This window comes from Protopterus annectens, chromosome 7.part0, assembly GCF_019279795.1.
Source record: "Protopterus annectens isolate FY-2018-M chromosome 7.part0, PAN1.0, whole genome shotgun sequence".
NCBI lineage: Eukaryota > Metazoa > Chordata > Ceratodontiformes > Protopteridae > Protopterus > Protopterus annectens.
In genome coordinates, this window is record NC_056739.1 from 886,386,467 (window position 1) to 886,412,565 (window position 26,099).

General features: G+C 44.4%; 1 protein-coding gene across 1 annotated transcript in view; it reads left to right on the forward strand.

Moving 5' to 3' along the window:
* SCAPER (S-phase cyclin A associated protein in the ER) overlaps positions 1-26,099 on the forward strand; it is a gene marked incomplete in the record, with an annotated part of 4,815,867 nt that overhangs the window by 1,664,582 nt on the left and 3,125,186 nt on the right. Inside the window, 1 exon segment of the mRNA XM_044077465.1 lies at positions 3,987-4,098. Within this exon segment, the coding sequence (XP_043933400.1) occupies positions 3,987-4,098 (112 nt within the window).

A 26,099-nucleotide genomic window follows, 5' to 3' on the forward strand; every position in this document is an offset into this window, starting at 1 on the left:
ACCTGACAGGGGAGTGCATTCAGGGCAAATGGAACCCAAGTCAAATGCACCTGCATATCAATCAAAAATAAATAGAAGACACAGAAGGATCCAAGGACAGCAAGGAATGCAAGTATAATTATTTCCATTAATATAAAACAACAGGTACGTAAGTGCTTTCATAGCAAAGCTACTTCATCAGATGTATGCTAAAACACAGACAGAACCATTTATATAATCAATTCAAAGTAAGGTTTAGCTCTGTCACTTCTTAGTTTCGTGACAGTTCTAACACTTTCACTAACATAATTCTCAGCGTAACCCCTAACAGTAAAAGCTTTCTTTAAATATTGAGTTTGCTGGATAAAGTCATCATTTTTTGACACTAAGTCTAGATGCCCTAAATACCTGACTATTGACAACACTTTTAAACACATGAGTTGGAATCATACTATTTCTATGTAGAAATTGGTTACAGTAACATGGTTTCCTATATAGTTTATAATTTAACAGAGCAGTTGGAATCCAAATGGATAATCAGGTTAAGAGGAGACTTTGGGCATGGCCTGAATGATAGGGTACCTATCAAACCAAGGCTTAGAGCCAGAAGTTTGAAGAAATAATATATGTATTCATGAATTTTATAATAGTTTTAATGAACATTTATTTTTTGGAATGTCTTACTTTACTTTTATGTTTTAAATATAATGTTTTTGTATATAATGTATTTGTGTTTCTTACTTAGTTGTATGTGAAATGTTACTATTTTTGGACATAGTTCCTTATGGATGTAATATACCTTTTAGTAGTAATTGTAAATAGTCATGATCTACTGAATTGATTATATAAATGGTTCTGTCTGTTTTAGCATACATCTGATGAAGTAGCTTTGCTACGAAAGCGCTTATGTACCTGTCGTTTTATATTAAAGGAAAGAATTATACTGGAATTCCTTGCTGTCCCTGGATCCTTCTGGGTCTTCTATGTGGTTTGCATTTTGAATTTTGTGGGATTCAAGTGCTGGCTGGGATCGGTAGTTTGTGTTTTCACTAATCAAAAAGAAATGTTAGCTGTGCAGAATGCTCTGGCAGCCTTCAAGGACTACATTCTTCTAGGACAATTAATGGTAAAGACGGGCAACACCACTGTTCTGTGGTACATAAACAAGCAGGGGGGTACCCATTCTTACCCCTCTGCAGAATAGCCATGGCTCTGTGGAACACAGCCTTGAGCAACCAAGTGCATCTACAGGCTCAATTCCTTCCAGGAAAACTGAATACACTGGCAGACGATATAAGCAGAAATCTCATGGACCCACACGAGTGGAAACTGGAGCCAAAGACTTTCAACATGTTGATAAACAAATGGGGGAGCCCAGATATAGACCTGTTTGCTTTCCCCCAGAACTACCCAATTGGACAAATTCTGCACAAGGATTCCCCACAAACAAGCTTGGAAAGTGGATGCTCTGTCCTTCAGCTGGAAAAATCTATCAGTTTATGCCTTTCTTCCTCTGCCTCTCCTCTCCAAGGTACTACTAAAGATCAAACATGACAAACCAAGGATGATACTGATTGCACCAGACTGGCCACGCCAACACTGGGTAACCCCCTCTTGTGCAGTGCGTCACTGCTAGCCCCATGGCACCTGCCTCAGACCCCTACTCAGCTGTCACAGCAGGAGAGCCACATTCTGCACCCTTAGCTTTAAACCCTGAACCTGGCAGCCTGGCTAATCACATAATCTCTGTATTACCATCCCTCAGTAAACAAGTGTTGGATGTCATTTTGGAGGCAAGGAGGCCTAGTACTAGAAAATCTTATGCTGAAAAATGGAAAAGATTCTGTGCCTGGAACCAAACTCAAGGGATGGCCACAGCAGCGCCCTATTTACCTCAGATTCTTCAATACTTAACTGAGATGCTTCACAAGGGCCTTTCCTTTTCCTCCATCAAAGTTCACGCCTCAGCCATTTCAGCTCATAACAACACAGAGCCACCCCTCTTTTCTCACCCACTGCTCAAGTAGTTCCTCAGAGGGACCAAAAACTTAAGACCACCCAGGAGAGCCCCAACTCCAGCCTGGGACCTTAACTTTGTATTGGAAAAGCTCACTCTTCCTCCTTTTGAGCCAGCTGCAAGTGCAGAGTTAAAATTCCTTTCTTGGAAAACAGCTTTCCGTTTAGCAATCACTTCAGCAAGAAGGGTATCTGAATTACAGGCCCTTATGGCAGTGGAGCCTTTCATAATCTTTCATGCGGACAGGGAGTCCCTCAGGACCAATCCCTCTTTCATGCCCAAGGTGGTATCCAGTGTGGCTCTTAATCAGTCCATTCATTTGCCAACCTTCTTTTCTAATCCACAGAACAAAGGGGAACGCATACTGCACTCCTTAGATGTGCACAGACAACTTAGGTTTTACTTGGACAGGACTAAACCCCAAAGGAAATCTGAACAATTGCTGGTGGCATTTGCTCCAGGAGCAGAGGGAAAGGCTATTTCAAGGCAAACCATTTCTAAATGGATAGGCCATTGCATTAATTTCTGCTATAAGCGCCATGGAAAACCTATCCCACAGGGGATTAGACCTCATTCAAACAGGGCTGCATCTACCTCTACAGCCTTTCTCAGAGGTGTCCCTACCAGAGACGTCCTAGAAGCTGCTACCTGGAGTTCTGTACATACTTTCACCAAGCATTACCATTTGCCTTTTTTCTCTAAATCCAGAGCTGGTTTTGCCACTGCAGTCTTGCAGTGCCTTATAGCTGGTCCTAATTCTATCTAAATTCCTCCTCCCATCCTTAGCTTTGGGAATCTGCCCAAATGTGACTACTGCAACAGTGAAACACGAAGAAGATAGTACGCTTGTGTACACTTACCATATATGTAGATGTTTGAGTGTATTCACTGTTGCAGTCCTGGTTACCCTCTCTCCAGCCCCTGACTTCTTTTGGCTATACCTCTACTCTCCTTTACTATGCTTAAAAGCTTTTTGGTGTATTTGCTTTTTTGTTGGCAGTATATATATATATATATATATATATATATATATATATATATATATATATATATATATATATATATATTGCTTCCAATTAGGGGGGCACCTGACATCTGTGGCAAGAAAAACTGATGTAATGGCATCAGCTGCATGCTTTATACCCCTGACTACCTGACGTCATGGAATATGAGACAGCAACCGACGCAGGACCCAAAACTTTGATAATCAGGCTGACTGAGGACTACTGCAAGCAGATAACCCAAATGTGATGACTGCAACAGTGAATACACTCAAGCATCTACATTTATGGTAAGTGTGCACAAACTGTACTTTTTGTTCCCCTAAACTCTATAGTCCCTCTAATCCCCTAGGTTTTTTGTTACTAGCTCTACTTCTCTGACTACCTTCCATCCCATACTAGCTTGTTTACCCTTCTTAGAATCCTGTACATACAGGATCAAACTGTGAACCTATACTTCACTCTTCTCAGGATCAGCTCTCCTCATACATTCAGTCACTGTCCAATATATGTTGCACAATCAATCAATCAATCCTATGTACACAAAATGTACCTTATTAAATGTTTTCTCATCAGTTCCTCTGGGAAATACTAACCTACTAGCTTCTTTCTAGTTCTGTGTTCTTGTAAAACCTACTAAATATAGTTGTTTTTTGTTAAAGCTTCCAAATATTGCTCTCTGTGAAATTTTGTTCTGTAAATATTCTACATACTATATAAACTCCAGTTATTGTTCACTGTATAATTTTTATAACAACTAATTAGACCTGCACTGGAGCTTTTCTCCCAGGGCCTCCGCTGAAAATGGGCTACCACCCAGTTGGATTATTGTGGTAAACAAAAGTAAATAAATAGTCTTTTGTACAGGATTTCTACTTCTCACAGAAAGGAAAGGGATATTTTGGTCATTGTAGATGAAGTATGCCATATTATTATATGATACCTTGCTAACGCTTGAAATTATTGTTTTTTTTTTTTTGACATTTTAGAACACTTGCAGAATCAAAAAAGAAGCATGAAGAAAAACAACTGAAGGCTCAGCAACTCAGGGAAAAACTGAGAGAAGAAAAAGCACTAAAACTTCAGAAACTGCTGGAGAGGGTAAGACTATGAAGCAGGTTTTGCAGAAAGAACAAGAGGAAATATAAATGCATTGTGTTTATTATTTTTCTGCTGCTTAAACTTTACCTGATACATTGATGTTTGGTCATCCAGCTTAAAAGCTATTGACTTTCAAGAAGCATACATACCAATACTCTCATGTTGACATTTCTGCTTCTCTGTATATATGTATCAAGACTGTTTAAAAGATATTGGGCAGGATTCACAAAGCCTCCGTGTAAGAGTTACAAGGCTTACATGGAGGCTGCAGTTAAACGGTGTGATGTCAGCATGTCATGCATATGCATGAGGGCATGCTGAATCACACCTAAGGCTTACACGGTCCGTGGAAGACAGTAGGGGGTGTGTCTGTAGGCCGAGCCCTGCAAACGGACACGCCCCCAGAAGAGTAAAAGTCCCGAAAGTAAACCCCCATGACAGAGCCCGTGTAAATGTGAATAAATACAACACATACCCCCACAGACTACGAACATAAAATGTACACATGAACATCTTATAAATTTTTTTTAAATTGTAAAGATGTTTGCCCGTGAGTGCGATCATTTGCGCAGGCGTGCACGTAGCTTAGCCACAGTTACCAGTCAGTGGAAAAGCATATAAGAACTAAATATGCAAAGTAAGCCAAGAAGCAATAGTGTAGCGGTAGAGACGTCGGCTAAAGAGCAGGCAGTCATGGTTCGAGCCCCCCCAACATCAATTTTTATTTTTAGTGAAATAAGCACGAAACAAGTCCCTGACATATATGTACACATATAAAATTATATTTTATGTAAAATGTAATGAAATGGGCCATATATTTTGAAGAAATGTGAGATAAAATAATAAAAAATGTCAGATGTGCCTATAGCTGAGCTACAGTTTAACAAGTGGAGTGCATCTACCCGTAGGTGAGCAGTGGTTTAACATGCTGAAACTGTGTGCCCATGGCTGAGTTGAGCATAATATGCGTGCTGACATCCAAATGACGCGTAAATCAGCGTGACCCGTTTGCGTGGAGCTGCGCACCACGCCAACAAGCTAACCGACGGGCAACGTTGAGCAAGCTGTAACAAAACTGCCTTTACACAGACACACCTCCTAGCCTGTGTAGACAGTCATAACATATAAAAAGCAGTGGCCAGGTTCGAACCCAGGATACCATGCATCATAGTCAAGGTACTGAACCACTAAGCCATGACAGTTGCACTTAGAAATGCAGTAATAGCATATATATAGGAATGAATAGAAAGAGGAGCATGACAAAGCAGGTTTTTTGAAGCTGATGCAATTCCAAAATGGCCAATCACAGATAAGTGTGGGAAAAACGGCATATATAAGCCCCATAGGCGGGAATACACAGCATAACCGATTGTAGAACCGACTTGCAGCCAGAATGTCAGGTGTAGGTGAGGGTAGTTGCTTTCGAGCACAGAGGTGGGGCGTTGAGGAGTCCAAATATATGCTTTGGCTCCTTGTCCATAATCATGAGGCCCAACTCATGCAGGGCCAGGTCCTGTGGGGAGCATATAGGGCTGAGGCGTGGGACCGGTTGGCTCATGATCTCATCAGTGCCACAGGGATACCAAGGACTGGTGAGCAGGTCCGTCACCACCATGCGGACCTGAAGAGATGGAAGCAGGACCAACTGAACCGTTGGATCCAGGAGGCCCAGCAAATGCCCAATGCCCCACTACTGAGTAAGTTACATCTAATTATTTATGTAAGAGATTAACCTAGCTAATATTATGGAGATGTGTATTCCAATATTACTTTAGTTATATTACAGCTGCAGGTGTCCGTTCTGCGAACCGTAAAGCCTATGGCGATAGGCTGGCACGGTTGCGCCACCAGGCAGGTCAGTAATCCTCTCCCTGTAACTGTAAATAACTATATAAGTATGACAGTTAGCAAAAGAGTGCAGTGTAGTCACTAAGTAATAAAATGTGCAAGTAACAGTGTAAGAGGGTTTGCAAGTATTGCTTGATTACAAAAGTGTGATGCAGTCTGTAATCCAAACAGAAAAATGAAACAAGTCTGAAATAAAGTCTGAAATAAAGATGTCCCACCTGTAATATAATAGTACATAACCTGCAGCAGGCTGAAAAGTACAGCTGCAGAAGCTGAGTAAAACACATGTGTGAAATATATCCCTGTTGAAATACAGAAACATGACAGAAGTGAGACTGTTGGAAAGGATTGTTATAACTACAGGTAAAACATGTCAATAAAGCCTAGAATTAAGTACCATCCTGAATTGTAAAAATAAAACAAGCGAGAGAGTGTGAGAAAGAGTTACGAATCCACCAATAAAGTAGTAATAACTCCTGAATAAAGTATACTGCAGTCAGTACAGAATGAAATGAATGTGACAAAAGCAGAACCAAACAGTAAAATGTCTTGAAAATGTTACCACAGCTGGAATGTGTATCCCAAAATCTGGATATATTGCTCTCAGTCTGCAATATGCAGATAGTATGGTTGTCTGAAATACCAAACATCCACAGATGTTCATCGTGCATACAGCTGCAGTAATCACAGATGGGGTTCTCTGCCGTCAGGCGGTCCCTCGGTCGGCCGAATTCCAAAGTCTTGGTCCGGCGTCGGTTGTTGTCGCTTTCTCTTCTGACGTCAGTGAGGCCAGAGTATATAAGACACAGCTGACGCCATGTTCTTCAGTCTTTTTTGCCGCACGGTGCCCGAAGCAGAAGCAGTGCGCAAGTGCCGGTCGGCCAGCTCCTGAATTACGAATATTTTGGAAACCGAAGTCTTCATTAAAGCTAAGTACTGCTGGGGAAACTTTTCTTGCCTCAGACCGATGTCAGAAAAAGTTAATAATTGTATTTCTTGTGGGAAGCAAATACCGCATAAGGATTTCCATTCCCTCTGCATACCTTGTTTGGGCCCAGACCACGACGTCTCGGGCTGTCGCTTTTGCGCTACCTTCAATAAACGCACTATTAAGCCGCCGGGAGTTCGCCCAGCACTGCTTTGGTAAAGCTTTTGATTATAAAATGTCGTCGGACACTCCGACTACCGTTTTATCCAAAAAACGCAAGGAAAAGGACCGACACGCGAGGCCCGCGGTCCCCGCCGACACCACACCAAAACAGGCTACACGTGGTCCGGTTCTCAGCGAGACGCCTTTGCAGTCCCTGACTACCGACGACACTCCTTTGGCGGTGTCCTCTGTACCTGAGACCGCTGGGTCCTCGGCCATTTCCCAGACTACAACCGAAGCCTCAGCTAATGTTGAGCCTACTAATGTGGACAGGTCCACCTCCACCCATGGTGTATTTAGGCCCTCATCTTCTTTTTCAATTAAGGCCTTTACTAAATCCAAAGCAGCCAGGCATCCCACGAGGCCTGTTGCACAGGGCCCATCTCCAGGTCCCATGCCTAAAAAACAGATGCTTAAAATGGCTGAGGATTTAATTACTCTTATCAGAGGTTCTCAACCCCCTCCATACAAGAGACCCAGAGTGGAGGAAGATTCTCCCTCTTCTGATCAGGGATCCATTTTATCAGAACATTCTGATGCAGAGGAACACTCTTACTCTCCTTTTGAGGATTCGGATGCAGAACAGTCCATTCCGTCTGTATCCCCCCCTGAGGATTTTTCCTTTGGGGAAACCTTACACACCTTGAGGGAACACTTCCATTGGGAAGGCCAAGACTTTTCAGATTCCAAGAAAAGACTTAGGGAATTTCTTTTGTTACCTCAACACAGACCTCTGGCTATACCCCCTGTTTTGGACATACTGGATGATGTCTATTCGGAGGCTTGTCTTAACCCGGATTCCCTGCCTCCTGCACCAGTCAAACCTGATAGGTATTACAGAGTACCCAGCTCTCACCAATTTCTCTTCAAAAACCATAATGCTGACCCTGAAACCATTTCACAAGGCCCCAAGGGATTGAAGGCCTCCACTGCCAAGAACCCACTTCCTGCAGAAAGGGAATCAAGATCTTTAGAAAGGTGGGGTAAAAAGGTATATACCTCGGCCACCCTAGCCATGAGGGCTTTAAATTGTCAGTTTTATATTCTTAAATATCAGCAGTTCCTGTTATCACAATTAAGGAACAAAATGTCTCAACCTGAACAACCAGATTTAAAGGAGTTACAGGATATGATGCATAGTGCAGAACAAGTGGGTAAACACACCTTACAATGTGGTTATGATGCCCTAGAGGCCTCAAGTAGAGCGGCGGCTACAGGATCAGTCATTTGCAGACATGCCTGGCTTAGGGAACAAAATTTACCTGATCATGTGAAAGCTAAACTTCTAGATGCTCCTTTACAAAAGGATGTGCTGTTTGGTACTAATGCTGAGGAGATACTACGGAAAATGGAAGAAAAAGCCAAATCTATGCAAACTGTCAAAGCCTTCTTACAGGTCCAACCACCACGTTTTAGCAGAAATTGGCCTTGAAAAAACTGGTCCTTTCCAACCACTGACAAGCCCCAAAGAGGTAGATACAGACGCACAAGGGGCAGAGGGCAATCACAAGGATCATATAGAGGCCGACAATGGCAAACTCCAGCGCCAAGAGGTGGCGAAGACAGTGCACAACAATACAGGAAGCAAAACCAATGACTCCCTCATCTCCATGCCAAACATGTTTCAGCTGGCAGCACCTTTGGGAGGGAAACTAGCATTATTTGCAAGCAATTGGCATATTGTCACAACAGACAAATGGATCCTGGACATTATAAACAGAGGCTACAAATTTCAATTTCACACTCTTCCAAAAATGAGAGGCATGCCAAACCTGCCAGAAAATCAAAGGGCAGAGGCACAACTGCAAATTTCAAAGCTCATAAACATGAGAGCTATTCAAGAGGTACCTACACCAACAAGGTCAAGGTTTTTATTCAAGACTTTTTCTGGTACCAAGGAAAGGAACCGACTGGAGACCCATTTTGGACTTATCCATCCTAAACACATTTCTACTGCATCAAAAATTCAAGATGCTCACATTACAGCAGCTTCTTCCCATGCTGGGCAAGGAGTTTTGGCTGGTAACATTGGACCTCAAGGAGGCATACCTGCATGTCCCAGTCAGACAAAGCTGCAGAAGATACCTCAGATTTCTTGCAGGCTCAATCCACCATCAATTCTCTGCATTGCCCTTTGGCTTATCTACTGCGCCCAGAGTATTCACAAAGTGCCTGGCATCAGTAATTGCCTACTGCAGACTTCAAGGGATACAAATTTACCCTTATCTGGACAACTGCCTGATCCAAGCGGACAGCAAGAACATACTTCTGGAACATCTGGCATATGTGACACGGTTACTGCTTTCTCTGGGATATACAATCAACAAAGAGAAATCAAGGCTAACACCATCTCAGAAAATAACTTTCCTGGGTGCCAACTTGGACACAAACACCCAGATGGCCTACCTAACGCCAAAAAAACAGGGGCAACTATCTCAGTACTTCAAAATTCTAGCAAAAAGTACCAGGCTTACTGCAAGGAAAATCCTGCAGGCTCTGGGATTCATGGCATCTTGCATTCTTTTAACCCCATTTGCAAAGCTGCATATGAGGAAACTTCAATGGTACCTAAAAAACCTATGGTCTCAACACAGTCACAGTTTGGAAACAATAATACCAATAATTCCATGTTTGCAAAAGGAATTTCTATGGTGGGCCCAAGCATGTCAAGCAAACACAGGCCTCCCATTCTGCAAGCCTCAAGCAAAGCAAGTCATAACCACAGACGCCTCAGACTACGCCTGGGGGGCGCACATGACGGACAGGTGCATTCAGGGCAAATGGTCCCAAAAAGAGAAGCACCTTCACATCAATCAAAAAGAAATGCTAGCAGTAATAAATGCAATTACAGCTTTCAAGGACTTCCTGCATCCAGGACAATTACTGATAAGAACAGACAACACCACGGTAATGTGGTACATAAACAAACAAGGAGGAACACATTCATACCCCTTGTGCAGACTAGCCATGACTCTTTGGAACTTGGCTCTGGAAAGACAAATCGAACTTCAAGCACAGTACTTGCCAGGATTGGAAAACACACTGGCAGACAATCTAAGCAGAAAAATGACAGATCCACACGAATGGAAGTTACATCCTCAGGTGTTTGCAGAAATAATCCAAGCATGGGGGAGGCCAGACATAGATCTTTTTGCCTCCCACAGGAATCAATTGGAAAAGTTTTGTTCAAAGGCCTTTCACCCAAAGGCCTGGAGAGTGGACGCCCTTTCATTCAGTTGGACAGCATGGACAGTTTACGCATTCCCACCTCTGCCTCTTCTGCCCAAGGTGCTTTTGAAAGCAAGAACAGACAAACCGAAGATGATACTGATTGCTCCAGATTGGCCAAGGCAACACTGGTACCCACTCCTGAGGAGCCTAACACACACTCCTCCCTGGCCCCTGCCTCTAATGCCTCTTCTGCTGACTCAGCACAGCTACAAAACTCTTCACAGTCAGCTGAAAACACTCAATCTCGCTGCATGGAAAATTCCTTAACACCACAACAGACCCTACTCTCCAAGGAGGTGCAGGATGTCATTTTGGAAGCCAGAAGGCCATCTACTAGAAAAGCTTACTCCGCAAAATGGAAGCGGTTTCACTCTTGGAATGAGAAAAGAGGCCAGGACCCTAGAAAACTGAACTTGCCTCCGGTATTACAGTACCTAGCGGAGCTGCTGAACAGTGGACTTTCATTTTCTTCCATAAAAATCCATGCCTCAGCCATTTCTGCAAAATTCAACACTGATCCTCCTTTATTTTCTCACCCACTCTTACGACAGTTCCTCAGAGGGGCTAAGAATATAAGACCACCAAGGAAGCAACCAATACCAGCCAGGGATCTTAATTACATACTAGAAAAATTAACATTGCCTCCTTTTGAACCAGCTGCCTCAACAGATTTGCAATATTTGTCCTGGAAAACAGCCTTCCTTCTGGCCATCACTTCAGCTCAGAGGGTTTCTGAACTACAGGCCCTCATGGCGGTGCAGCCCTTTCTCATTTTCCATCAGGACAGGGTTTCCTTGCATCAACCCATCATTTATGCCTAAAGTGGTATCCAGGGTAGCTTTAAATCAAGCCATACACCTACCTACCTTTTACCCCAATCCTCAAAACAAAGGGGAAAGGCTGCTACACTCCTTAGACATCCATAGGCAGCTACGTTATTATTTGGACAGAACAAAGGCCTTCAGGAAATCAGAACAACTCTTTGTGTCCTATGCTGTAGGGGCTCAAGGGAAGCCAGTTACAAAACAGACTATTTCAAAGTGGATAAGCCACTGCATACAGTTTTGTTACTCCTATCATGGGAAATCTGTTCCTACAGGTATCAGATCACACTCCACCAGGGCCACAGCTACCTCTACAGCCTTCCTCAGAGGAGTTCCTACCAAAGATATTTTGGAGGCAGCCACTTGGAGTTCTGTACATACCTTCACAAAACACTACCACCTGCCTTTATATTCCAGAACAAGAGCAGGCTTTGCCACTGCTGTTTTGCAGAGCATTCTGGCTCAACCCAGTTCCTCCTAGTACCTACCACCCTGTGCATAGCTTTGGGACTCTACCCATCTGTGATTACTGCAGCTGTATGCACGATGAACATAGTACAGTTTTGTACCTACCATAAATGTAGATGTTCGAGTGCTAATACAGCTGCAGTACAGGTTTCCCTCCCTCCTTCCCCACTTGGTAAAGGCATGGGGCCTAACAACCTCTTCATACTACCTGACTGGGTTGTCCTGCTATGTTTTATTTGCTTGCTACCACTTATTTTGGATCATATTGCATTGCTTGTATATATATATACATATAAGCATAGTTTATGTATTGCCTTCCTTCTGGGGGCACCTGACATCTGGGGCAAGAAAGACTGAAGAACATGGCGTCGGCTGTGTCTTATATACTCTGGCCTCACTGACATCAGAAGAGAAAGCGACAACAACCAATGCCGGACCAAGACTTTGGAATTCGGCCGACCGAGGGACCGCCTGACGGCAGAGAACCCCATCTGTGATTACTGCAGCTGTATTAGCACTCGAACATCTACATTTATGGTAGGTACAAAACTGTACTTTGTCTATAGCTATATAAAGCAAATGTAGCAGGATGATGTAGCTGAACAGAGCCAGATATGAATGTGTATGAATATAAATGAAAATGTATATTGATGTAGCAGTAACATTCCTATCACCAACTTGAAGTAGTTATCACATAGGAAACTGTAGGCAGAACTGTAGTGTGTATATATATCTGCAGCTATTAGAAATGTACAGCATATGTATTGGTATTTGAAGTTGTTAATTAAATTTTCTTCACCATACCCTATAACCACATATAATCCATTTCACGTGAAATTGGTATGTGCAATCACAATTAATACCCCTGGACATTTGTCCTGTTGGTTCATACATATTTGCATGTATGTTGATGCATCTGCCCTGTTCATACATCCAAACCTGATGGCTTGTTGCCATCAATCAACCCTGCATGTTGTTGGACCGTGTATTGCTGTTCAAAATATGCATGTGTTATGCTTGCTGTTAAATGGTTTGAATATCTGGGTGTTTGGTTAATGGGAATACTAATGCATGCTGTTACAACTAATTGTGAATGGTATTGTACTTTACTAACCCAAACTGTCATGACATAATGCAAAACATAGGACGACAGGGAAGGCGGGTTCCAGCGGACCCACCTCTTCCTCCTCAGCTGGCGAGTGCACCTGGCAGTAGTGCCCAGGCCGGACCCTCCTCCAGTGGCCCTGTGCCACCTGCGGGTGGAAGCACTGCAGGGGATGGGGCTCCCCTCTGCAAGTGTGGCCGGAGGAGAACAACCACTCACCCTCCGTAGTGTCCGGACTGTGGTGCGTAGGGAGATCCGGGAAGCTGTTCTTGGGGCTCCTACGCCAGCTTGAGGCACAGGTGGCACAACTAACGGGCATGCCTGCTGCCCGGCCTACACAGCCCCCAGCACAGCCCCATCCTGGGCCGTGAAGGCACAGTGGCAACTGCCCATGGGTGGGGATATCAGTTCCACTGTTGCCATCTGTGAGCTCATGGGCTCTAGATATCCAAACATCCGTCCCCGTCAATTGTGTAACCCCCCCCACATGTCATACACCGCCCCTGTATGCGTCTTGTTTGTCTTGTCTGTTAACCTACCCAACCTACCTCCCCAGTTATACCGACTTCCTGTACCTGACATACCACTCTCACCTGAGGAAAAAAAAAAGGACACTCTGTACCCACTAAAAAATTACGCCCCATACATAGCTGCCCATTTCGCACACCTGTCTGCTGGACATTGAAACTGTCAATTACAATTGGCTGTACAACAAGTATTATTGTTGTCCTCACACCTCTCTCAGGGGTGGAAGGTTTCAAATGTCACACCAAATTACAAACATATGCACAGCTGTTGCTGATGAAGAAATGGGCAGCTATGGGCCTTACCTACATCCCTCCTGCAAAACCTGAGCTTGTTTCCCTACTGTCTTACCCTCTTTGTGATCCCTTTTTCACCACTTTCCTGTCTCCCCATTTTCATTTATTTCAAAGAAAATAGCGCGGGTGTGCACAAGAGTAAGCACTTTTAAGCAGTTGTAAGTGGGTATGCGCAGAGCTGAACGCCAGTGCGCATGCGTGAGCTCCGCGCAAACCAGCGCTAACCCGGTTACAACTGCTTAAAAGTGCCTTAGTCACTCCGAATGACAAGTCCTGTAGTCTGCTCAAAAGCAAAATAAAATCCCACTGTCAGTCCTGAACCCAGGACCTTGGAAACAGTAGTCTGCATGACTTACCACTAAGCCATGACTGTTATATAAGAACATTGTGCTACAATAAATATATCATGTAATAGCAGGAATGAATGTAAAGGGAATATAGGATGTGTAGTACACAAAGCATATCATGTATATTTACTGTCAAATGTAGTGGATTTCTAGAATAGTAGTGTGTGAACAGAAACAGCCATGCTAGTTGGTAGCTAGTAGGTAATAATGTGTCTGTAGCACCTTGCAAGCCACACACATACTCACAGCAGGATAATCACTGCCCATACCCCACAACCTCTTACAGGAACACATCCGGACTAAGTAATAAAAAATGTGGAGCAAAGGGCCAAAAACAGGGACACATTCCAAATAATGCTACAACAAACTTAGACAGTTGAGAGAGTAACAGGTTCTGCATTTTGTTGGATGTTTGGAAGGGTATGAAGTCTGAAACTGAAATGTTTGTCACTATAGTCTGACTTGAGCCCACAGTGATTTGCCAGAAAAAGCTGTTTATGAGATATTGACCAAAATATGAGGCAAAAATGTGGACAACCTGCAAATATCTGTACACTTGAGAGGTCGGACACTGCCATATTTGAATAGTTAAGAGCCTAGACATAGCAACAGTGACTGAGTTACAGGGATGCCCCACAGACTCCCTGTGAAATGTACGAACAGTAGGCAGAAAGGTGTTGCAACACATGCAATGGTAACTATGAAGTACTGAAAGTATGTACCACTTGAACGGCAGAAATAGTGTAGTAATACATATGCTCATGCTATCCACAGTCACAACTGCAGAATACCAGACAATTTAATGGGTGTACCCCACTGATATGTACCATTCCATGAGGCAGATAAAAGATGCACCTGAGAGTCTCTGGGGCCTGCTCAGCAGCATACTGAAATACCCTAATAGATGTCAAGGCCCACACCATGGCCAGACCACACTGCATGCAGTAACACCCTAGCAGATATAACAAGCATTCCAAGGTGTGAATGTACATGGAAATTAGGAAAGCCACAGCAACACACTACAGTCAAGACACCTAGCAGGCATACAATTAGTGAATGTAAAGGGCAAATATTGAAGCCATAGCAACAAAGTGCAAGAGCCACTGCTATATACCAGTTACACCACATGTCCCACAGGAAAGCACACACACCCACATTAACAGTAGTAGTAGTCTTACGAGTCAGTGTACATACACACTTAGTACAGGAAACTGGAGAAATGTTAATCTACAACACAGCCAGAAATATGAGAGATACTAACCTTTACACTCACAGAACAGTGTCCACAGCATACCAGCATGGTCCCTGCCCTTAAACTCTGAAAGGGCTACGCCTATCTCACATACCTTTTTATAGCAGTGTCCTGGAATCACAGTGAGAACTGCAATCAGTACACAACTGGCTGCATGCAATTAGCAAATGCTGGCTAACAATTGGTGCAGAGGCCATCACATGGACATATGCAGATACCTACAAAAGCATGCTGTACTCCCAGTCCACACATGCAATGCTTTCATTGCACCCTGTGGAGGTAGGGAGAGACAGAGAGAGAGAAAAAAAAAAAACATACACAAACAAAACCAGTCATCAAAACCCACTCGAAAGCTGACAACTGCCAACTGGAGCAGCAGGACACCAAACCAAATGGCAACGCAAGCAGCTGTGACAAACACAGGTAATGTAAAGTATTACTTTAAAAGTCTACATACTGTGAACCCTCCATATGTGTCATTGGTCTGATTCCATATGTATATGAAGATGTGCATAGGGCAGGGGACATACAGCAACTATCAGTGAAGGCTGTACATACATATGTATGTGAGGGCATCTTAGTGCACACATCAATGTAGGTTGAATGTAGGTTGTAGTGCAATGTACAAAGTAGGTTTCACAGTTATGTATGTTTAGCAGTATGTTAGTGTGTATATACAGTTTTGTAAACAAACATGTTGATATACCTATCTATCATATGGATACATATGTATGTCAATGTATGTATGTATGTATATATATATATATATATATATATATATATATATATATATATGCATATATGTATACATACATAGAGAGGGATGTAGGAATACATAGACAGATGTAGATAGAATATGTAGAAACATATATATGTAATACACACAGATATAGATATATGTAGATACATATACATAGACAGATCTGACTATCTACAGATATGACTGTATATGACTATCTCACACTCCCCCTGTCCCATCCCCTCTGTCACTCTCACCCCCTCTGTCACACCCCCCCCTCCATATCTATAGCAATATATGTACATCGATATATATATGCATATATGTATGCAGATATATATATATATATATATATATATATCTATATATATATATATATATATATATATATATATATATATATATATATATATATATTCTGAGTGAGGCACATGTGTACAGATGTATTGCAACAGGTGCCTGGTGACAAAGGCATGGAGTGAACACCAGTGTCAAAACTGGAGTACCATACCCCATTTCAAATCACCTACACCAGTAATCACCAGATATGTGATTGGCTGCCCACCACTGCATGTGTCAGGGAGTGAACAGGGTCATAAATGTGTACAATAGTCCCCCCAATGATAGTCACAGTGGCACACTATTCTGGAATACCTGCACATGGTATATGTCAGCAGACATGGTGTGTCAGCTATGGACATGTAGGTCAGTGTACCCCTCCACACCACACAATGGCTGCCATGGTATGTACCTCACATGACAGCTACAGATATGGAGAAGGACACAGTGACATGTACAACACTGTGACAATGCACTCAAACACATTACCAATGCACAGTGACTGACACCACCACAGAGTACACACATACTACCCACATAGAGGTTACCACTCCTGGATTTACATACTTAAGTCACACCCATGCCAGATGTCCAACAACCATAGTAACACCTCCATGACACTGCAGTAGAGAGCACATGGCGGAGGTACAGGTTCCTACCCACAGATAAGACATACCCTGCAATAAACCACACAGCATTAAGAAGCAAGACTCCCTATGAGTACATGTCACACATACCCCTGCTGAATGTTAGTCAGGTAATATGCCATATGAGTCACCCTGTGTAACTGTTTGACAGGAGCAGGTACCATCACATCACGTGTCACAATGGTCAGGGTAGCAGAACAGTATGCTGCTGTAGTCCCAGGGGCAATAGCATATTGTATTGTATTGTGTTGTATTGTATTGATATGTAGAGGTGCCTCCTTCGTGGAGTGCAACCACTGCTGCTGTACGCCAGTGTACAGGTACATATCCTGTAGTCAGGCTAGTGTTACATAGCACTTGTATATGTGTGTTTAGCTCCTCTTGGAGTTCATGTAGCATGCAACCGGGGATACCATCAGGTCCCATTGATGCTGTGTTTTCTGCTTTTCTGAGGGCGGCTCTCACCTGGACATCTGTGATGACAGGGAGGTTACAGTCAGCTGGGATAAGTATGTCTTAGTTTGGGGGAGAGGAAGGGGGGAAACTTGCACTGAACCTGTCTGCCACAATGTTGCCAATATCTGTGGGTTCAGTGAATTATTTGTTGTTGTGTACTAACTATGAGCATATTGGAGGGTTTCTGACCAGGTTGCTAACATAACTGAAGAAGGCCTTGTGGTTATCTGTAGTGTCCCCGTTGATTTCCCTCTCAAAGTTGCCCATGGATGTTTTTATGACAGAAAATAGCTCCTTACTAGTGCTGATCAGACATGCCTTCCCTTTATGGAATTATGCTCTGTCTTGCAGTAGCTTCCATCTTTTGTTGTACAATCTGTCTATGACTGGGGTCCACCAGACAAGATGCTTTCCCTTTGTGGAGAGTGTCTTTGTCTTATATGGGATTGCATGATCCATGCATTCTCGGAGATGTCCATAGAAATCATTTCTGAAGGGGTCAGCATTGTGGGTTGTGTCTTCTACTGGCCCAGTGGGCTTAAAGGATACCATGTCAGTGTTACGAAGTGTAAAGTTTGCATTTGAAATGTTATTCACTGTAGTCGTTTGTGCTGGTGGTGGAGGTGGGATATGTATATCCAGGGCAATTAGTTTGTGGTCAGCTCACAGTAGTTGATGATGTACCCCATACAGTACCTCGATACAAACCCCCAGAGTGAGGAGGTGCTTTGGACCTGAATCAATGTTCTGACTGCTGGGGTTTGGTAGTATGTCGTATGGAGTGTGCCAGGTACTGTTGCACAGTTGTTGGCTGAGCACTGATACCTGGCCATTTACATGTGTATCCGCCAATAGACAGATGCTATATATGTGAGATATGTTGTATCACAACAGTCGAGTAGCATGTGTAGTATGTGTGCCAAATTCTGCTGACATATTTTGCTGATATCATGTTATTTCCTTTTTCAGGACCATGGCTCACCAACGCAATCCAGCGTACTCTGCAGCTGAGGATGAGGAAATATACCAGAGCCTGGTGCGGGATTATGCAATACTCTTTTCCCGCACCAGCCAGAATCAGCAGGAGAGTGCTGCACTGAGGCAAGACCTGGTCCGTCGGGTAAATGACATAGGCACACATGATAGGACATATGAGCAGGTACGACATCACTGCAGTGATTGAATCAGAAATGTCCGTCAGCGTGCGTCGGATATCCACAAGCAACAGGTTGCCACAGGTGGTGGGGTGGCTACACATCCCCCACTCACCAGACTGGAGGGACTACTCATAAGTGTTGTGGCTCCAGCCCGCCAACAACAACAACAGCAGCAGACCTGCATTATGATGGAGGCTGGAGCCACACTGCAGCAAGACTACGAGTGTGCAGGTAATATGCCATATGTATAGTTGACTGTTGTGTACACTGGTAGTTAATGCATGTGTGAGGTGTGTCCTTGGTTTGTAGCTGTCATCATAGTATTTACTGTGCAAGTGTGATATTCTCAATATCAGCAGCTGACCTGTGAAAGGCAACTGTTGTACTACTGACCTGTATCATACTCAGTAACAATGGCACAGTTGTGCCCACTGACATTAATTTCCTCACTTCTGCAGGTCCCTCCGGTGTAATAGCAATGCAGCCTATCCATGCTGGTGAGTGTGTATTAACAATACCTTTAATAGTCTTGATAGTTATAGTAATATTAGGCTCACTTAGTAGTGCTCTGTGTATGCATGCAGGTGTGTCTGTGTCTGTGTGTTGATATCTCGCATACTGAGTAGTGTGCAACTGTGTGCAACTGTGCATGTGTGCACGTGTGCATCACTGGTAACATTGTGTAGACATTGTAAACTGTGTTTCCTGTTTCCCTCCCACAGGTTCTGGTGCTGCTCTGGTGTCATGCAGCAGAGAACCTGAATCAGGTGCCACGGGTACTGATAATGATGACATCTGTGTAATGGCACAGGAAGGTATGCCAGGGTCCGTCATTGGTCAGCCAATTGACAGTACACAGCTGTCAACCCCATCAGTGCGCACAGTCAACCTGCCAATACACCCTTTGTCACCAATGTCCCTAGGTGATGGACAGGATACAGTGGGCATTGACCAGGGTAATGTGGTATCTGTGGCACATGCTTCCCCACACAGCAGCCATGGGCATGGCCCTGAGATGGTACCACACAGACAGATGTCCAGGGGTTCTCGTGGGAGCATCCGTGGGCGTACTGCCCCTGTCAAGACGTGCCCACAGAGGTCTTACAACCTCAGCTATGTTTCAGGCTGTCATGCAGGCACAGTCACATATGGAATGGTACACCAGACAGGGTCTGAGGGAGCTGACAGCATGTCGCACAGCCATGACTGACAGTATGCGTGACATTGCGGCTGCCATCTGTAATTTCACCAATGTCATAGACAGACGTTGTTGGGACATATTAGATCGGTTCCACAACTACATGTCCATGAGCCAGGGCAATGGTGGACGGTTGAGGCGTCGACGTGGGCATATGCCAGCAACAGCAGCAGCTGGCAGTCGTCGCAGATGGCAACAGGGCCACGGCCGTCCCCATAGTGCCTGTCATCAGACCGCCCCAGGAGACCACGTGCACGTGGCTCTGGACAGGCCCGACAGGGATCTGTGTCCAGTCAACGAACACCTGCTTATGATGACAGTACCCAGTCTAGATTGGTACCGGATATGGTCCGTAGCACCCCTGCAAGGCACAGGTACCGTGTCCGTGGCCAGAGACACTGATCTGTATGACCTGGCAGGTACAGTCTGTGGTTGTCCACAAACACCAGTATATGGCAGCCATGAGGTGGAACTGTGTGCATCCATACACACATGCGAATTGACAACACCTAGGGCTACCGCATACACGCACACACTGCATCAACATTGCCCCACCTTGTACTGCTGTCCCTCACCAACACACATACACATACATGTCAATTGGTGGTATCAGTGGCAGACTCAGGCATACCAAGTTCACACCCTGTGTATATGATGAAACTGTGCCACCTCCTGCAATCTGTAACATCAGTGCAGGTACAGGTTAACATGTTGCTGATGCACAGGGTGACTACATAGACGTGTAGTAATAGTATCATGTTGTTAACAGTACTGTGTGCTGATAAAATTTTGGGTATATCCCAGCATGCCTGTTGCAGTAAGGGTATGATTGTCTTGTACTGTTGTCTACACCCATGGTAAGTACCATAGTGTATCATCTGCACATGTTGGCATACTGGTGGTAAGGATGTCATCAGAAGGCTACATACATAGGTAGCACAGGGGATAAGGTAATGTAAGTGTTGATACGCAATGATGGACATGTAAACTGCAAGTGGCATGTTGCCCACACTGGACTCTGCAATACGGATGTTTGAGGATGTTGATGTGTGCAGTACTACACAACTGGTACAGGACACACAGGAGCACCCTAGCACTGCAAGCTCACATCTCATACCATGCTAGACAGCCCCAACACACAAAACTAACTTTCACAGGAGGGCGAGTCCCAATAAATGTCAGGGATACTGTGGTGGCAGGACAGGTAGCATACATCCTACTAAGTATGGAACCACTGATTGAAGGCTCAGTGTCGGTTATTTGACATGTGTATTACTGCAGGTATGAGCACCTGGGTTTCCATCCAGTTATTGTACATCCTGACGGTACATGGTCTGTACACTTGTGTGCGAGCTGAGACTGGACCCTAGCCATCTGACCTGTGTATTTCCATGTACATGTGTATAGTGCCTGCATATTTGCACTGTTACCTACTGGAAGTGGTACAGCTTGTTTGTTATACAATGGACTACATGCAGCCCTGCTTACTGTAGCTTTGTTTGCATGCATGTTTGCTTGCAGTTACCCTGGAACACTGATCCCACCTGCAATGCAGAGTTACAGAGCTTATGTGGACTCCTAGTGACATCTGCATAGCTTACTATATGTATGTCCATGTCTCACTTGACAGAATGTCACTGTTTGTCTTGTTCACATGTACGTTGCCTGTGACACATTGCATACGACTTAACTGGCATTTGTCCACGTGAGCAGTCATATATGCCAGTGCTAACTAATCACAGGCACTACACCCTCACATACTCACCTTCTGTACCTTGTTCCCCATTGGCACTATGTGCTGTTAATCACCATGGCAATCACAATACTATGGTAGCATGTGCAAAGGTCACTTGTCAGTCACCTCTATGGTACAGTTGTGGAATATGTGGGTCATGTGACAATGTCACCGCTGCCACATGTACACAGTCAACACTCTCCCCTACACATGGACTTGCAACACATGTATGAGATGCAACCACATAGCCAAACTGGGGGCTAAGCACTCTGAACCCAGTACTGGCATAATCAGTCAGGTGGCATGAAATACTACAGTGACTACAATACCAGTCTGATGTAGGCCTACACTGACAGCAATCCAAACACGTGAACACACTGGGCCATTCGTGGAGCCTCAGAATAGCATCCTGCCTGAGCAGCAGACACCTCTGCAGCTGGCGCACAGGCATACGTTAACCCGGAACACAGCACGTGCAACATATAGCACACAAATCCTGTGTGCCAAACAGTCACAGCCTGTACGGCTAGACAACACACCTGCTACAGTTGTGTTAGGTACCTTTATTGTCCGGTACAGTGAGGTCCCGCTCACCAGGCTGGACAAGGTGAAGGTCACAGTGATATGCCCGTGGGGCACTATGGTCCACCACATAACACAAGCATACAGGTCAGTCAGAGGCATGGACACATATGACTCAGTCATTGTCCATGCCACTATGGCTGACCTGTGATGTACCTGCCTGGACTACATGATAGGGAACATAGAAGGGCTCTCTGAGCATGTGGCACAGGCTGGTATGACCCTGACCTTGGTTGGCATCATACCCTCAGCAGGAATGCTGACGTATTACTGAATGCTGACGTATTACTGTAGCTACAACACCCTAGCTGAAAGGTTCCTAGCATGTAGTCACTGCATTGCTATGGAACAACTTGTTACCACTCCCACAACAGGTGAAAACATGCAGCACCTGTTCATCAACAACATGTAGACTATATGCCCCAGACCAGATGTGTATCCCTCGCTGCTAGGATGATACCATATACAACTCACACTGTATATACACATACCACATGCAGCACCTGCACAGAAGACCACAGTCATAATGTTATCCAGTGCAAATACCATGTATTCACATGTGGCAGGCATCAGACATGGGAACTATTGAAGGTCACAGGTACATGTGTATTTGGCACACACATACATCATCTGTGTCCATTGCCATTACTGGTTTAATCGATGTCATGCATTATTGTGAACAATAACCCACACACATGGGCATTCTGTGTGACAAAAACACACGTGGCATGTGTGGAATTCAAAGCCATAACTAACTGTGCTATGACAGTAGTGAGAGGCGCAGTAGCAGAGCGTGCTATTTGCATTACTGGGAGATTTGCCCTCTTCTGTTGTACTTGTAGGGTGCTGACATCATCTCTGTGTAGAGATTGGAATATGCACCAGCTGGTGTGTTGTACTGGTTGCCAAAAGGGTCAGTTCTCTCACACATGTAATTGCACACACCCTACTTCCACCCCCCCCACACATACACACACTTGCCATTTGCAGGATTCAAACACCTACCTAACTATGTTATGACACTCAAGACGGACGCATTAGCAGAGCGCGCGCTATTCACATTACTGGGAGGTTTCCCTTCTCCTGCTGTACTTATAGGGTGCTGACATCATCAGTGTTTAGAAAGGGGAATGTGCATCCTGTAGTGTGCTTTCCCAGTTGCCAAAAGGGACATTTCCCTCACACAGCATTGCACGCACACCAACCCCGCTCACCCACACACACACTGAGCATTTGCAGGATTCAAACCCCTACCTAACTATATTATGACACTTGAGGGAGACGCATTAGCAGAGCGCACTATCTGAATTACTGGGCATCTGTTATGCACCTGCAGTATTTATAGGGTGCTGACATCATTATTCCTACAGAGGTATGTACATCTAGTACTACCTGTCAGGTGGGGGATAGCATATATATGCATTTGCAGCCACCTACTTCAGGGTCAGATATGCACATCAGCACTGTCAGGTTATATTCTATACCATGCTTCGTGACCACAGGACCTGTAACACACAACACAACCAGTTCAGACCACCCCTCCCACATCCAGGACACACTTTGCTTCCCTGGGAACAGTGCCAAGATATGTAGGTGTTCACATACACCATTCCAGTTAACGTCAGGTACAGGTATATTGTGTGTGGGAACTACTCAGGCCTCTACAACATTACCCTACAGCCACTACAATTTGAGAGTCCATGTGCTACGGCAGAACCACTCACCACAGCCACAAGGGGGAATACATATTGCACCTGACCATCTGCAACATGGATACTCACTGTTCCACACCAGAGGTGGACCATCATTGTTGATATCTGACCATACCCACCTTTCCCTGGACATCCATATCCCATCCCCACCCCCAGGCAAGGTTGTCACTGCAAACAAAGTGTATTTATCAAAAGCAGACTTTACACTTGTGAAGACTGGGGTGGAAGACTTCAAAGGACCCATGCTGGGGGAGTATACAGGCCACTCTGCATAATCCTTGACAATTGCATTCTATGAGCATGTGGAAGGTTTGCATTGATCATGCTATCCCAAATATAACCATGACTCCTCAACAACAGGAGACCTGTCAGGTGTACAGCCATATATGAGCTGTCCAACAGACAGAGTGAGCTAATACATTGCAGAGCAGTAGCCCACAGAGGGAGGACATCTCTGAACAGTACTGGCATGACACTTCAATCCCTCATAATCATCACGACAAAGTGTTAACAGTGAAATTGTCCAGACAGTGCAGATAAGGCTCCCCTCAGTCTGTTATTGACGCCCACTTACTGTTAGAGGTCCTCACCAACCCTCTTCCAGCACACACCAACAACATGGATGTGGCTTAGCAAATTCAACCCCTGGGATCTCCACTGTGTCCCTGCTTGACAGAGGCACAGCACACTAGCCTCACACGGTGCCTTATGTGACCTACTTTACAGTGGCACAGTAGCCTACTGTACTGGGGAGGCAGACGCCAAGCACACTCTGGCTAAGCTGTCATTCCCTAGAGCAAACAGCCTAGTGTTGACCTCTACACCCATATGTTTAATTGTCAGATGCACAATATTTGTTGCTGATTGACTGTTTGCAGGTCTTTATTGCCATAGCATTCCCTGTTTCTATGAACAACTTGTGTATCTGTGGAAGATGTTTGAATATGAGAGGGATCCATTATATCACTTATGTCTCTGTAGTCATTTAACTGTGTGCACTGGGCAGATTGCTGTAATGTGGTTGTTTCCTGGAATAACACGTACAAATACCAGATATGTGTGGCCAACTGCTAAACTGAGATTTGGCCTAAGTGTGTGAGCATGCCCAGTTCAGGCTTTCCATGGCATGTTTTGACATATGTCTCATTTATCAAAGTGTGCGAGCATGTCCAGTGTGAGCTTTCCATATGTTGAACTCTGCAGCCCACCACATTTGTGGATGAGTGTGAACTTCAACAATATCTCACGTTTATGGTTGTGTGTCATGTTGTGTACTTACTGTCCAACTGCTTTGTGTCTGAACACAACAGGGATTATACCGTGCCTGCAGGGTTTACATGGGATACTTTGCATAAAGTTGTCAACATCCTTTCATACTGACCTAACACTGTAGTACCGTATAGTGTACTGGTTCAGTACTTTTACTGTGGTGGACAGTATCCTGGGCTTTAGTCCTATCACTGCTTTACATTTTCATAGTGAGCAAACAGACTGGTTAGGGGCCAGTTGTGCACATCTGACCATGTTGCATTATGTTCAGATATGAACTACTTAAACCAGGCTTGTCCAACATTGGTAGTGTATTCCACAACATAGGTGTACATTGGCAAACACTAGCGATGTGCCCTAGGCCATTTCTAATGCTAGTCGGAGAGTGTGTTTGTCCTTCGACACACATCGTAAGTGGCATTTGCCATGCCATATGTCATGGTTAGTATACTGTGCCTCCGTCTACCCGTGACATAACAGTGATACCCAGGGTAAACCTACCATCTCCCATCCACTCATCAAGATTCCTCTTGAGGAGAGTCGATGAGTGACTCTCTGGCTAATCTGTACTGGGAGTTTACTCGAGTGGGGGTGGCTTCTGTGTTATGGATCATTCAGTACAGCTTGTCCTATGTATGTCAGTGCTGGGGTTCAGGTCTCTCATGTGCATAGCTCACTGCCATTCAGATTGTACAAGGTGCAGCATGTTCATTGATTCCAGCTTGGACATGGCTTTATACATCAGGCACAGCTTGCCTGTGGGTGGGCAGTATGGCAGTGTGTGGAGCTGCAGTTTGTTTAATCAGGCAACACATGGCATCTGTTCAAGCTCTTTGATACTCCTGGTGAGGTACTTTTGGGGACTTTACAGTTGATGGAGGTGTCTGCTGAGGTACATCCCACAGGGGCTATTGTAGTCAATTGTAACACTGATGAAGGATGACTGCAGAGCCACAATGACCTCCCCTTATCTAGATCTGACAACCTTCATGATTAGGTGGGTAATATGGTATGTTTCTGTAACCACTACAGCCACATGCTTGTCCAATGCAGGATATCTATCAACTTGTGTCCCCAGGTCTCTCATTACATGTTAAGTACTTAATGGGTTAACACCTATG